The 14,751-nt window shown below is 39.2% G+C and overlaps 1 protein-coding gene across 4 annotated transcripts; it reads right to left on the bottom strand.

Annotated features, from left to right (window-relative positions):
• Window positions 1–1,046: 1,046 nt before the first annotated feature.
• On the bottom strand, window positions 1,047–7,926 carry LOC143438525 (RNA-binding protein 12B-A-like). 4 transcript variants are annotated; one of them, XM_076924150.1, is made up of 4 exons: window positions 7,798–7,926; window positions 7,576–7,638; window positions 4,699–4,748; window positions 1,047–4,167 (listed from the first exon to the last, which is right to left on the bottom strand). In XM_076924150.1, the coding sequence occupies exon 4, from the start codon at window positions 4,137–4,139 to the stop codon at window positions 1,629–1,631; it is 2,511 nt and encodes an 836-aa protein (XP_076780265.1). In that variant the 5' UTR covers window positions 4,140–4,167; window positions 4,699–4,748; window positions 7,576–7,638; window positions 7,798–7,926; the 3' UTR covers window positions 1,047–1,628. The 4 variants fall into 4 exon arrangements, with proteins under 4 accessions (XP_076780265.1, XP_076780264.1, XP_076780266.1 ...); XM_076924149.1 differs by having other exon boundaries at window positions 7,576–7,904; XM_076924151.1 differs by lacking the exon at window positions 7,576–7,638 and having other exon boundaries at window positions 7,798–7,888.
• Between the last annotated feature and the right edge of the window lie 6,825 nt (window positions 7,927–14,751).

Here is a 14,751-nt window from a genome sequence, read left to right on the forward strand (position 1 = left end):
CATTCTACCTGTAAAAGCCTACTAGCTTGAAGATTATGTCTTTTTTTTTTTTTCAACAAAATTTACTGCTTTATTCTGTAAGTAGGATATTTACTAGTAAAAACAAACTTACGCAGGCTTCGGATTTCTTTAAGTCACTGAATGTTGATTCAGCAAACTGAAAGTATTCTACACTTCTGCAATAGCTAAATGATACAGCGAATTAAAAAGTAAACTTCGTTTATACTCAGTATGGGAAATGTCTAATGGAAGGAAGTGAGTAAAACTGTTTCATATAAACTATAAAACTCATAAATAAAATGAAAAATAAAAACTTTGACTTGGAAACCAATATATTATATCCCCAAAGAAATTATGAATTCTTAACTCATTTTCTCCTCAATTAATCTAACAACTTTTTAAGTACTGTACTTTTTATCATTCTTTAAATGCAACTTTAAAAACAAATAGAAGAAAATATTATTTAATCCTATAAATATTTTTATCATGATGGTACTAAATTAAAAACAGCATGTAAGAAACTGACACAGCAAAAAATATTTATGGACAGGATATAATCAGGGATCTGCTGGTGTTGAACTTAGTCTAACATCAGACACCTTACTTAAATTTTCTAAATTTCATTTCTCATATAAGCAAAAAAAATGAGTATGAAAAAAGTCAAAATTCACTCAGAAATCTGTATTTAGTGAGTCTGTCAGGAACTACACAGTTTTGAAGCTAAACGGAATACAATGAATCACCAGTAAGTTCTTCCTAAAAAAAACTGTAATGTTCTTCCCAGGCTGAGAGTTCCTCTTTTACCCTATACAGATTATTTTATTATACTCTTCTGAACGTTGTGTATTAACTTAGCAATCTACTTAGGATAACCACTAGACCTCAGTGCTTAGGATAAAAGGATGTTGAAGAAATCATAGACCTGTACATTTTTAGTACAGATTATCTGTCCGGTTCAGCACATACATTAGCCTTGCTGTGGAGAAGCTCACACAACCCAGCAGCAGCTCTTTTGTCTTTGTTCCTGTTACTCAAATACAAGTTAGTAAGTATTTCACTTGAAATTTTATTTTTATAAAACTTTTCAAAGTTGTGAACACAAATTTTGAGACTTTCCTAAGGCTTCACATAAGAAAAATGTATTTCACAGTATGTTCATTTTCTAGACTATTTAGAGTTTATAGGAGACATTTGCAATGTCCCCTCAAACAGTTCACTGGGCAAGTAGCAGTAAAAGTGCCAAACCTGATTCATCAGTCAGCCTTCATCTCCCTATGTACTCTGAGTAAAGGATGATAGAAACAAAATCAAAGATAAATTCACCTTCCACAAACACAACTCCACTTTTAACAAGACTGAGTCTTATCCTTACCATCAATGAACCTAATGAATTGAAGAAGTTTGTTCTCTCTCCCCTATCAAACACAGAACATATGTCATTTTAAATCAGGGCAGAATAAGCATGTCCATTAGTAAGCAAAAGGAAACCAGATTTATAAGACAATGTTTTTCTATTCACAAGTTTAAATTTTTTAAATAATTAAAAATAAACTTAAGAAACCAAACCAAACCCTGTACTTTCACTGCATCAATACTGTAGAATAAAACTGGTCACTTGGAAAGGCCCTCTAAAGCAAACTAAGCTTCACCTTGCGGGGACCAACTGGTCTACCACTTAGCTCTTTAACAGCAGATAGAGCTTCAGTATAATTTGTCATAGCAACAATAGCTTCTCCCAAAGGTAATCCTGCCTCATTATACTGTAATGAAACTGAATCAGGTATGACTTTATAACCATGGAAAAAGTCTAAAATTTCACCAGCACCGGCTTTAAATGGAAGATTTGAGATCTTAACAGGAATTATTCTACCTGAACCAGAATTTAAATTTTGATCACACATATCTTTTCCCTCAGGAAAACTTCCCATATTATACTTTCCAAAATCAAATTTGTCACTTTCTAGTTGACCAAACCTCCCAAAAGAATGGTGACCTCTGAAATCAGGTGAGGTCCAAAACTCCTCTCCAGGAAGTCTAAAATTATCAGTAAGTCTGAAGTCCTCCTCTGGAACTTCCCTGAAGTCTTCCACAGACAACTGCCTGAAGTCCTCATCAGTGGGTCGTCTCAGATCTTCTTGCAAGGTCCTGAAGTCCTCATCAGAAGGGTGCCTAAAGTCTTCATCTGCCATACGCCTGAAATCTTCCTCTCGGGAATGCCTGAAATGTTCTTGGGGTGGCCGTCTAATGTGCTCCTGATAGGATCTCCTGAAGTGCTCCTGAGATGGCTGTCGGAAGTCTTCTTCCCAAGGGCATCTGAAATCCTTCTCTGGTAGCTGCCTATAATCTTTTTCATGAGACTGCCTAAAATCATCTTGCAGTGGCCATTTCCAATCCTCAAAAGGCTGTCTCCAGTCTTCCTCCCTAGAGTGCCTGCTATGTTCCTCCCTGGGGTGCCTATGGTCTTCCCGGGAGTACCTGAAGTCCTCAGGAGAGTGCCTCTCAGAACTCTGGAAATACCCTTGGGGGTGCCTGAAATGACCCATTTTCCTTAAGTCTTTTGGCTGATAACGAACGCTTTCAGACTGACTAAATGAACATGCTGGTGCATCTTTTAAGTCAAACAGGCAAGAACAGTCATCTCCATCGTGTGACCAGGAACAGGCTTGTGTCTTCTCATTAGACATCCAGGAAAAATTGACACCAAACTCCTGCATTTGTTCCTCAGATATACGTCTCAGCAACACCTCTATCCCCAAGAATCTTCGGCGGTTCAAACGTTCAGCTTTCACGGCCTCTTCTTCTGATTTAAATCTCACCAGTGCTTCCCCCAAACCAACCCCCTTGTCATCACAAAGCAAGTAAATGTCATCCTCAACAAGAGGAAAGTCTGCAAAGAACTTCTGAACTTCACCTTTTGAAACATCAAACGGTAAATTTCTAATATAGATGCACAGCTTCTGCCCAGAGCCAGGGAAGCCTTCTTGAGAGTACTTTTGAGCAGCACACCCTGGCCTTTCGTGCTCTAAAGACTCTGGTCTCTTCTTTTCATAGCATTCAATGATTTTCACCATTTCCTTTCTAGAAACTGGGTCAATAAGAACTGGACGATACTGTAGAACGGTCTTATGCAGACCCAGGGCAGTATTATAGTCTCTTTGATTCTTAAACATGACAAAGGCATACCGTGTTCTCCGTTCATCTTTATATAAAAACTTAATCTGGTCATTAGTCAGGTCAGTATCTCTAAAGAGATTCCTTAAATCCCTTTTGTTAGTATTTAAGGACAGATTTTTTAAGTGAACATAAAATCCAAGAGGGGAGCGAGAACGTGTTCTAGATTTTGAATGAGACCATTTCCGAAAATGTCTTCTTGAAGGAGAATGTTCTTCAGATCTCATACGAGGAGTGTCACCATCCTTGGTTGCAGTACCACCATATTCAATCCACTGTTGTTCTGAACCCTGCATGACTTCTATAAATCTTGAACCCATGAAACTTCTATGGCATTTAAGACCTCCTGAAGCATCGGTACATGAAGCAAATTTCACTATAGCATCACCATTATTTCGGCCATCATGGTGTTTTAAGAGAATCACTCCATCAACACACAACCCAGAGAAAAAGGCACGGACATCATCTTCATTTACTAAGTAAGGCAAACCTCGTAGAAACAAGTAAGGGTTCTCAGCCTTCAATGGCCTGGTCTTTCTTGGCCTCAAGTCAAGTCCTGTACCATTTGTATGAAACCCAGCATCTCGATTAACCGAAGAGCCATATCCAGAATAACTTTCCTCTTCCTTCAGAGCATCAATAAAATGATACATGTTGCCAACCCCTGATGGCCCAGATCCTGGCCGCTCTCTTCCTACACGAGCACTTCTTTTCATCTCTATGGTCTTCTGCATTTCTACCTTGCTACTAAGAAAAAGCTCTACAGATGAATCCTTGATAAACCCTCCTGAGCGACTTATGGCACGTCTTGCATCTTCATCTGTTGCAAAAATAATAAAAGCCTCCCCAACTTTCCCTCCAATTATATGCACTCCTCCATCAGGAATAGTCAATCCCTTGAAGAAGTGACGGATATCCACAGGACCCGCAACAAAAGGAAGCCCCAGTAAACGGATGACTACAGCCATGCTGAGCTCAAACCACAGCAATAATGACCTGCAGACAAAAAGGTACACATAATAGCAAGTCTTATTTCTGCAGTACCTTACTTAGCACAGACTAGCTTAATAATTACCTCGTTCCTGCCTTCTTCAGCGTTCATAAATGGAAAACAAAACACTACTCCACAGGAAAACCTGAGCTTATCTAAGTCTTAAAACAAATACATGTTCTCCCATATAAACATACAAATAAACCAACTGCCTTAAACACTTCATGTCACCTACCCTATTCAATACGATCATCGAAAATATCACATCTTCCTTTGTAAGTCTGCCTGCCAAATGCTGCTTCACAACAAGACCAAACTACTTTCAGATTCTTTAGAAGCATTGCCTCCTACTCATCTGTCTTTCACTAACCATAATAGAGTTTACATATTCAGAAAAGCCAGCTATGGTCAGAATACAATTCTGCACACTTTATCAACTGGTCACCAGGTAAAGGCAGAACGACAAGTACAAAGACCCACTAGTCTATCTGAGCTTGTCACACTTCTGTGCAAAGCCTTATACTCTGATGTCTTACCTTTTCCTTTAATTTCTTGGAGACCTGTTTATTCTGTAAAAGCAACTTAACTGTGGAAAGAAAATGAAATACAATTAATCTTTGAGTTCTGCAGTCAATCTCAATGCTTGATGTCCATCTCAAAATGACCTATTAAAGTAAAACAATATAAGGCATCACAATTACAGCCATTACAAATGGTCTCATTTGTCTCAAAGGGAAATTAATTATACTTTTGCAAAAGTGTAACACCAGAACTGACAACTGGGAGGTATAAAACATGAAAAAATTCATGCTGAACGTTATACTATTTGGTTGGAATTAGCCTGAAAAAATATGAAGGAAGTATTAGATATTTTCAGGGTAGTGGTCTTTACATTGAGTGTATGAATATATCAAAGCCCATTGAATTCTATCATTAAATCAAGTCCAAGCTTATCCCATGCTGACATACTGAAGTTTTACATGTACTTAAAATCTGTTTTACACCAGTTTGAAGACCAAGTATTTTTAAAGGGCCTTACATCACTTCACCTAATGGTGATCTAAACTTGTCGCTCATACTTATATCCAACTCACATGCCATTCTGCACCTTCCAAAACATAATACTAAATTAAACAAAGCAACAATTCAAAATAATATAGTGAATAAAAATACCAGAGCTCAAAAACTATCAATTATTAGGCAGTAAATTTAAACCAATGACTGCTCTTTGGTTACAATTTTAAGTTCTGCATATTACAAATACAGAAATCAATGTCATTATGATACAATTAAGGAAAATATTAAATCATCCCTAAAGTAAAACTGAAAAAGTTCAATGCCACTCATTTCCTAAGCTTACAACAATCAGTAGACTACTAAAATTTACCTCAAGCATATACAAACACACACACACTGTATCAACTGTGAATTTAACCATGCCAGCAGACACTTTTAAAAAAACTATCCTACACCTTACATTATAATAATATGAACATAAACAATATAAAGACTTACTGGTTTGCAATATTGGGACTGACAATATCATTACTAAAAACAAACAAACAAAAAAAAAACCCTCAACTTAAATTATTTAAGAAAACTTACTTGTAGCACTTTCACAGACAACCAAACATGACATACCAAATAACTTCTTAAAGGTCCCAAATATATCATTTAATTAATATTGATGTGCAAATAAAAGTTTGGGTTCCCTTAAACTTAAGTAACACTACCTTCAAGTTTGAAAGGCTGTCTTTAAAATCCTGGTGGGTAGGGTCTACAGATTAAATGCTTAAACTAAAAGTTAATCAGTAAAAATAATGGTACAAAGTAAATTCAAAAATTATTGAGATTTGCTATGAAAATCTTGGCAGTACAAAATACAAAACAAACAAACAAACAAACAAAAAAAAAAAAAACAGAACCAAACCAAAATGGGAAAAAAAAATCAAAAACCAAAACTCTAAGCCTGATTTCAACAAGCCAATATTCACAATCTTCAACAAAACCTATAAATGGCTCCTTGAAACTTGTCCAAATCCAAATTCTAAGACTCCTATGAAAACTGATGTGGATGCTTTTCAACTCATCTGACCTTAAACTCTTCTGAAATCCACAGGAGCTGTATACCCTGAGGACAAGAACTGAGCTGCACACACATCAGTTCTGAGACAGTCAAGGAGATAAGTACACACCAAGTTTAACGTGCCTCTCACAACACATCCTTACTTTAAAAATCACTTTTCTATGTGTCTTAACTAAAACCATCTTCATTAAGCAGTTTCACAGGCACAAGGCTATTGAGTTCCAATCCAACAGACCGTAAGTTTGCTCTAATTTGCCAAATGAAAGCTAATGTTTAACTTCGTCGCCATTGCCATAGTAGGCTAATCAGTAACACGTAGGAGAGCGTCTCAGAAACTCAAAGCATACACTATTTCCTTACACTCTCCAGAAAGTCTACTGACACATTAGCCTGCACCAAAGTCAAAACACAGTCTCCTGTTCTAGTTTTAGATGCCACTGCACAAATATCGAACAATACAGTAACCCTGTTGTTTCATGATGCTGTTCCTGTCAGGCCTCTATGAACTGCTATGGAAAGGAAGAGGATCCTTCATTTAATGATAAACCCAGTTTAAACAACTTTGCTAATTTTACCAAGCCATCCCTCCACTTAAATCACCTTAAATAAATGATCTTATTATGTGTGCATCTTTTACTCATGACTCGCAGAAAAACAGGTGGAACTTAAGAGCTATAATTTCAGTCCCACTTGATTTTAACTGGCACAAGTCATTTTCCGGACCTGGCAAGAGAGGCAAAAGTTTTACTATGTGCCTCCAACTATGTCATAACTGCCCAGTATTTAGAACCATTCAAATCCTAAGTAAGAATTGTCCTTGCAGAAAATCTACCTCAGTCCACAAACATTCTCTGATAAAATCTGCCTTATATGATGTAGATGTTCAAAATAAAAAACTTCATGACCACATAGGGCCATAGTTCCGGGTCAGGAAAGGTTAAGTGAAGACGATTCCACAGGACACACACTTCCCACGACATCCACCATCAATGGGGAAATCCTCCGAAGACAGCGTCTTGACTTTGTCCACGCTTCCAAGGACCAGAGTTTCCTTCTTTTAGCGCCAGGCCAACTTCAACTTCCTAGGTCGGATCCGATACTGTCTCCAGACTCCGTGCCCAAATCGGCTTTCAAATTAACCAAGACCGCCCAACCCGCGTTCCTTCGCGCCCCGCGGTCCTGAGGGCAACCGCACCACCCCAGCTCGCCCGAGGGGACGGGCTCCCAACCTCACTGAACCGCTCTGCGCACCTCCAGCCCGACAAAACCGGCCTGCCGGGCTTTCCCGCGCCGCTACCAACGTGGACATGGCAAAGAAAAGAAATACCTAGGCGCTGCTCCGACTTTCGCTGTCAAGATCCCTGGACATTCACGCACCGCCACACGGAGGCTGACAGGAGGAAGTCGGGGGTCAGCGAGCGCGGCCCTAACCGCACAAGTCGCGCTCGCCCCACGCCCAGCATGCCCGTCCTTCCGGATCTCACCCCTCCCTTCCCCCGTGCCCGGCCTCCAGAGGAGAAGTGCTTCGCACTGGGCAATGACCACACACCACACAAACGGAGATCGGGACGCTCCTCCTTGCAGCTGCCTCCACAGGGCCAACTAGTCCCCAACGCGGCCAGAAGGAAATGGAGACCGCGCTTCCCTCCGGTCGGAACAAACCGACGCACCCTTTGTCTGCTCATGCGCAGTCCAAGCCCCACCCGCAGCCCAGGCAGGAGGCTTTTGTGCATGCTCTATTCCTGGACCATCCGTGAACCCGGGCCTACCTCCGAAAAATTCCAATCAGCGGGAGACAACAGCAAAAATATACAAACGAAACAGGTTTCTTCTTTTCTTTTCAGGAGAAAGAAAAGATGTGAAAGAGGAAAGTTGGAGATTTCTTTATCCTTCACTCAGCTGCAGTGTCTGTTAGACATGAGAAAAACAGGACAGTTGCACAGACTGACAAAAGCAAGCTGTAGTGGCTGGTGAGATGACTCAGCAGTAAGAGCACTGATTGCTCTTCAGGAGGTCATGAGTTCAAATCCCAGCAACCATATGCTGGCTCACAACCATCCATAATGAAATCTGATGTCCTCTTATGGGTATTTGAAGACAGCTACAATGTACTTACAATAATAAATAAATAAATAAATAAATAACAACATGCCTGCAGGGTGCCTTGCCTGAAGTCTGTATTACAGAAAGTAGCCCCTCAGAGGCTGTTGACTGTACTGTCAAAGTCCCAATGAATCATACTATGTGGCAGTTCTCACGTGGGATTTTTGTGTAGGGGAAATAGACGTATCCTCTGGGAAAGGATGGAGAAAAGAGACACGGGAGAAAGGGAAAATATGGGGGTTTTTATTAGGCCCGTGTAGCACGGGAAAAAAAGGACATTCAACAGTGGTTATGGTATACTTCCAAAGGAGAGACACAGGAGCAACACTGTCACATCTTCGGTAGCCTGAAATGCCCTAGACACACACACACACACACACCAGGCACACACATAAACACACCACACACAATTTGTAAATGTGAGTCTGTTTGGTGAGAAAAACATGTGCGTAGGTATTGAAAAAGAAGGAAACCATAGGAAGGGAGAAGGGGACAAGAGATGAGAATAGATAAGGAATATGTGGTTCTGAGTTAAGGTTACTTTGATTCTCACCCACATTTGCAGAAATTTTAGCCAAGATTTAATGAGAACTTTATTCACCTGGACCACAATGCTCATAGACTTTCAACAAACTCAACAGGCATTGCTAGCCTCCAACTACCTCCCTTGTTGCTCTGGGCTGACCATCCCCCTTCAGTTAACACACTCTTCCCAAATAGCATTTCAAAGTAAATGTCTGCCATTTCTGTCATTATAATATAAAAAGGAAAGTTATTGTTAATGAAACCACATGCTTTTCATGTGAAACATGAAAAACATGCTTTTCATGCTTTTCATGAAAACATAAAGTTTTCAGTTTATAAAAAAAATACTAAACTTTTTTTTCAGTTTTTTTTAATAAACTGAAAACTTTATGTTTTCAGGACAACAAAACATAAAATTAAGTAACCACATTTAACTATGGAGACTCTGATTCTTCCCAGGCATTTAGGAACATATGTCTATATCGCAAATATATCGCTGAATGAATGTCTCAAAAATTACTGGATGCCCCTCCAAGGCTAAGTGACTTTCTGGGTTGTCATGTAGGCTATGTTATGTATGCACTAAAGTTCAGCTTAACCTTGTGAACTAACAACTGCTTTCAACCTCTTCACCAAGCACAAGACCTAGTCCAAACCCATTTCTGCTATTCCTCCCTCCCTTAATAGGTCAACAACCTATTTCCCACACACTTTTACCTTTTACTCTAAGACTTACCTACTTCATCCTCCATCCTCCACACCGACATGATTTACTCCTTCGTTATAGAATACGGGTTTGTTTGTTTGTTTGTTTTAAATCTGAAAGTGATTTCCCTTCCACCTACTCACCAGGCATTTCAAAATATTTCTCATTTGTTTCCATGTCCTTTTCTTAGAAAACCAGTCAGTCATGTTGGATTTCTGCCCTTTGCACTCATGGTTGGGTTTTTTGTTTTTTGGGTTTTTTTGTTTGGTTGGTTTTTGTTTTTGTTTTTGTTTTTGTTTTTCTGGCGGGAGTTGTTGGTTTTTTTGGGGGGGTATTTTGGTTTTGGGGGTTTTTTGGTTTTTTGTTTGTTTGTTTGTTTTTTGTTTGTTTTTTGTTTTTTGTTTTTTTTTGTTTTTTTTTGTTGTTGTTGTTGTTGTTTTGTTTTGTTTTTTGTTTTTGTTTTTTTTTTTTTTGTTTTTTTTTTTTTGAGACAGGGTTTCTCTGTGTAGCCCTGGCTGTCCTGGAACTCACTCTGTAGACCAGGCTGGCCTCAAACTCAGAAATCCACCTGCCTCTGCTTCCCAAGTGCTGGGGTTAAAGGCGTGCGACACCACTGCCTGGGCCCACTTGTTATTTATGTCTTGCTTTATCTCTCCTCTATTTTTGGCTGGCCCTGGGAAGGAAGGAATGTCCCCTATTGTAATGTCTTATGAAGACTGCATGTCTTCTATCCCAAACACTGTAACGAAATCATGCCCCTAGATGTAAAACACAACCATTCAATTGCTAGGACCAAAGACTGTTTCTCTATTATAATGCCTATGCTGCATTTATATTGTTAGGGGACACAACATTTTGGTCAAACAACTTCTATAGCTTAACTTGACAGTATTCAAAATTTGTTTCAGTAAATTGAAAGCAGAAAATCTAAGTAAGTTTTAAATCTCCAATTCTTCCCACCATTTAATAGAGCAATGATGACTTCCAGGAAGATGATAACAGGTAATAATGATAAAAGTGTAAGGAGAGCAAAGTTTGACAGCTACCTTGTAGTCGATACTCAATAGCATGTGCATTTTCTCTGAACCCATTCCTTCACTGGTGTTTCATCTCAACTGTCATTAAGCCACACTCCCCTAGTTTCTGCCACTTTAATGAAGAACTACTATATATTAAATGAGTAGCACTGAGCATGTCTCTAAGCCTATTACATGGAGATAATTTTACACTGCTTACTCAGGGTTGTTTAAAAATGATTCAAAGGTTACAGAATGAACAGAATTTAGCACAAGATAGGAAAACCTTGCATCATTGATTGAAGAGACATGAAATACCTGCTGTTCAGCTCCTTTCCTTACTCATATCTTCAATTTGAAAGTTGATGTCGCTGGGTGGTGGTGGCGCACACCTTTAATCTGAACAAAGATCAGCAGTCATAAACTTTCAGATTTATGCTTTTTTCATTTAAGCTATTATGAATTGTCTGAAATGCATGGTTTTCAATTACTCTCAACGAGAATAATATAAATGATACAATTTCAAATGTATGCTTAATGGTTTTAGCTTGTATTCTTTCCTAGTGCTCTTATAGCCTGGTGAGCCTACAGTGTCTATAGTTATTTTGAAGTTAACTGGGTTCCTCTCTGTCAAGTCCATAGATAAACATTATTTCCTAGAAGTTTTGTCAAGTTGCACATCTTCAAGGAAAACTGAAGTCAAAACGTAACCATAGCATGCTTACAGACTAGTCCCAACCATTCTAACTCTCCTGTCTTAGTCTTCAGTAATTTTAAGTGTATCCAGATAAGTTATTTCCAATTCAATAAAATAACAACTCAAGGGCTTTTTAAAAAAGATTTTTCTTCTCAGGAACATACTTAAGAGTGTACAACTTTTGTCATACATTCTAAAAACCAGACCAATGTTAGTCTTTTGAGAAAGACATAATCTTAACTAAAAAGTCGTCTAATTTCTTTAGATGCAATTCCCACAGGAGATATATATATATATATATGAATCCTCCTTACCAAGGGCAAAGCAGTGGTTTTTTTATTACAAATCCCTATCTTTTCTGAGAAACCAAAAACCAAAGCAAGCTACTGATGGGAAAAAAAAAAAAAAAAACCACGTATTTTTAAGTGCTAAAACCAGATATTTTCCATTGCTGTAGTTTTATTTCCTGACACCCTAAATCGACTGTGTTCCAGGGTTTGAAATAAATTTCAAATAGCCACTCCTTTATGTCTGATCCATCTTTACCTGTGTGAGTGGTAACCTAGCAATCAGGAGCCTCAAGTCTGAGATTATTTTTCTTTTCTGAACCCTGCTGTTCAATCAACTCAGCGAACTCACCACCGAGGCTGGTGGGGAGCAGGATACTGCATACTGTGGGTAACAGTATCATGGTGACCCTTACAAAGCCTGTGGCAACCATGTCGTTCAGATCCTGTTCTTCAGCCTGTTCTTTAGCCCATCATGGCACCGTGTACCTTCTCTTGGTTCTCTTGAGAAGTCTCATGGCACAGATCTTCTCATTTCCTTTCCAGAGGCCGAGACCTGCGATCTCAACCAGAGCTTCGACGTCTCAGTGTTCTGTGCTCTGTGTGGCGCTGCCAATGCACTGGGTGAGGTAGTTTGGGGGTTGATGGACTCTGACCAAAATGAGGCAGTCCTGACAGCCAGATATCTTGTTAGAAAAATGTTTCAGAGATTGTACAACCACCAACCCTAAGTTTGGTGGGAGTTTCCTGGGAGGATTGCAATTGGCACACTAATGAAATTAGTAACCCTGGCCCCTCCACCCTACCCCTAACACTTCCTTGATCCAGAGGTCATTGAGTAGACAGTTGTTCAGTTTCTATGATTTTGAATGCTTTCTGTTACTTCTACTGTTGAAATTCAGCTTTAATCTATGGTAGTCTAATAAGATACAGGGAATTATTTCAATTTTCTTGTATCTTCTGAGTCTTGCTTTGTGACTACCTATATGATCAATTTTGGAGGTTTTGTGAGAAGCCGAGAAGGTACATTGTTTTCTGTTTGGGTGAAATGTTCTGTAGATGTGTGTTAGACACATTTGAGTCATAATTTCTGTTAGTTCCATTATTTCCCTGTTAACTTACTGTCTGGGTGTCTTGTTCATTGGTGAGAGTGGGGGTTGAAGTCTCCCACTACTAATGTATGGAGTTCAATGTGATTTAACCTTTAGTAATGTTTGTTTTACAAATGTGGGTGCCCTTGCATTTGGGCATAGAATTGAGACATCATCTTGGATTTTTTTCCTTTGACCAGTATCATTTCTTTTGATTAATTTTGGTTAAAAAGCTATTTTATTAGACATTGCAGTGGTTACACCTGCAAGCTTCTTGGGTCCATTGCTTCAACAATTTTTCCAACATTTACTCTTTAAGGTAATGTCTATTTTTGATGTTGAGGTGTGTTTTTTGTATGCAGCAGAATGATGGATCCTGATTTTGGATCCATTATGTTAGCCTGTGTTTTTTGGGGGGAATTGAGTCCACTGATGCTAAGAGATATTGATGACAAATGGTGACGTGTGTGTGTGTGTGTGTGTGTGTGTGTGTGTGTGTGTGTACCCTTCTCTTGCTGGTGTGAAATTATTCATTTCCTGTGTTTTCCTTGGTGTCATTAACCTTTTTGGGTTGGAGCTATCCTTCTCATATCTTTTGTAAGGCTGGTTCTGTGTTTATTGTTTAAATTTGGTTCTATCTTGGAATATCTTCTTTTCTCCATCTATAGTGATTTAACATTTTGCTATGTAAAGTATTTGTGGTCTTAGAGTCTGCAAGACATCTATTCAGGACCTCCTGACTTTTAGAGTTGTCTTTGAGAAGTAGAGTATTATTCTAATGAATATGCATTTATATGTTACTTGGCCTTTCCCCCTTACAGCTATTGTTCTTTCTCTGTTTTGTATGTTTAGTGTTTTCATTATTATGTGGTGGGGAGGCGGCCATTTTCTCTTCTAGTCCAATCTGGTTGGTGTTCTCAGCATCCTGTAAATTTATTAGGCACCTTTTCTTTAGGGTAAGAAAAATTTCTTCTATGATTCTGTCAAAAATATTTTGTAAGCCTTTGAGATGGGAATCTTCTTATATTCCTATTATTTTTAGGTTTGGTGTTTTCATGGAACCAAGGATCTCTCCCACCTATGCCCGACTAGGCCATCCTCCCCTACATATACAGCTGGGGCCATGGGTCCCTCCCTATGTGCTCCCAGGCTGGTGGTTTAGATCCTGGGAACTCTGGTTGATTGGTATTGTTGCTCTCCCCACGGGGCACAAAACTTTTCAGCTCCTTCAGTCTTCTCTCTCACTCCACCATTGAGAAACCCATCATCAGTTCAATGGTTAGCTGTGAGCATCTGCCTCTGTATATTTCACGCTCTTGCAGACCTCTAAGGAGACAGCTATATCGGGCTGCTGTCAGCATGCAATTCCTGTCATCCACATTAGCATCTACCGTCGGTGGCTGCACAAGAAATGGATACCCAGGTGGAACAGTCTCTGGATGGCCCCTCCTTCAGTTTCTGTCCCACCCTTTATCTCCATATTTGCTCCCATAAATATTTTGTTAATCCTTCTAAGAAGGGCCAAAGCACCGACACTTTAGTCTTCCTTGTTCATGAGCTTCATGTGTTCTGTGAGTTGTATCTTAGATAATGGGAGCTTTGGAGCTAATATCCAATAATCACTGAGTACATACCCTGTGTGTTCTTTTGTGATGGGTTAACTCACTCAAGATGATATTTTCTATCCATTTACCTAAGAATTTCTCGAATTCATTATTTTTAATAGCTGAGTAATATTCCTGTGTAAATGCACCACATTTCCTGTATCTATTCCTCTGTTGAAGGACATCTGGGTTCTTTCCAGCTTCTGGCTATTATAAATAAGGCTGCTATGAACATAATGGAGCATGTGTCCTTGTTATATGTTGGAGCATCTTCTGGGTATATGCCCAGGAGTGGTATAGCTGGGTCCTCAGGTAATGCTATGACCAATTTTCTGGGGAACTGCCAGATTTCTAGATTTCTAGAGTGGTTGTATCAGTTTGCAATCCTACCAACAATGGAGGACTGTTCCTCTTTCTCCACATCTTCAACAGCATCTGCTATCACCTGAGTTTTTGATCTTGGCCATTCTGACT

This window comes from Arvicanthis niloticus, chromosome 25 (genome assembly GCF_011762505.2).
Source record: "Arvicanthis niloticus isolate mArvNil1 chromosome 25, mArvNil1.pat.X, whole genome shotgun sequence".
Classification (NCBI taxonomy): Eukaryota; Metazoa; Chordata; class Mammalia; order Rodentia; family Muridae; genus Arvicanthis; species Arvicanthis niloticus.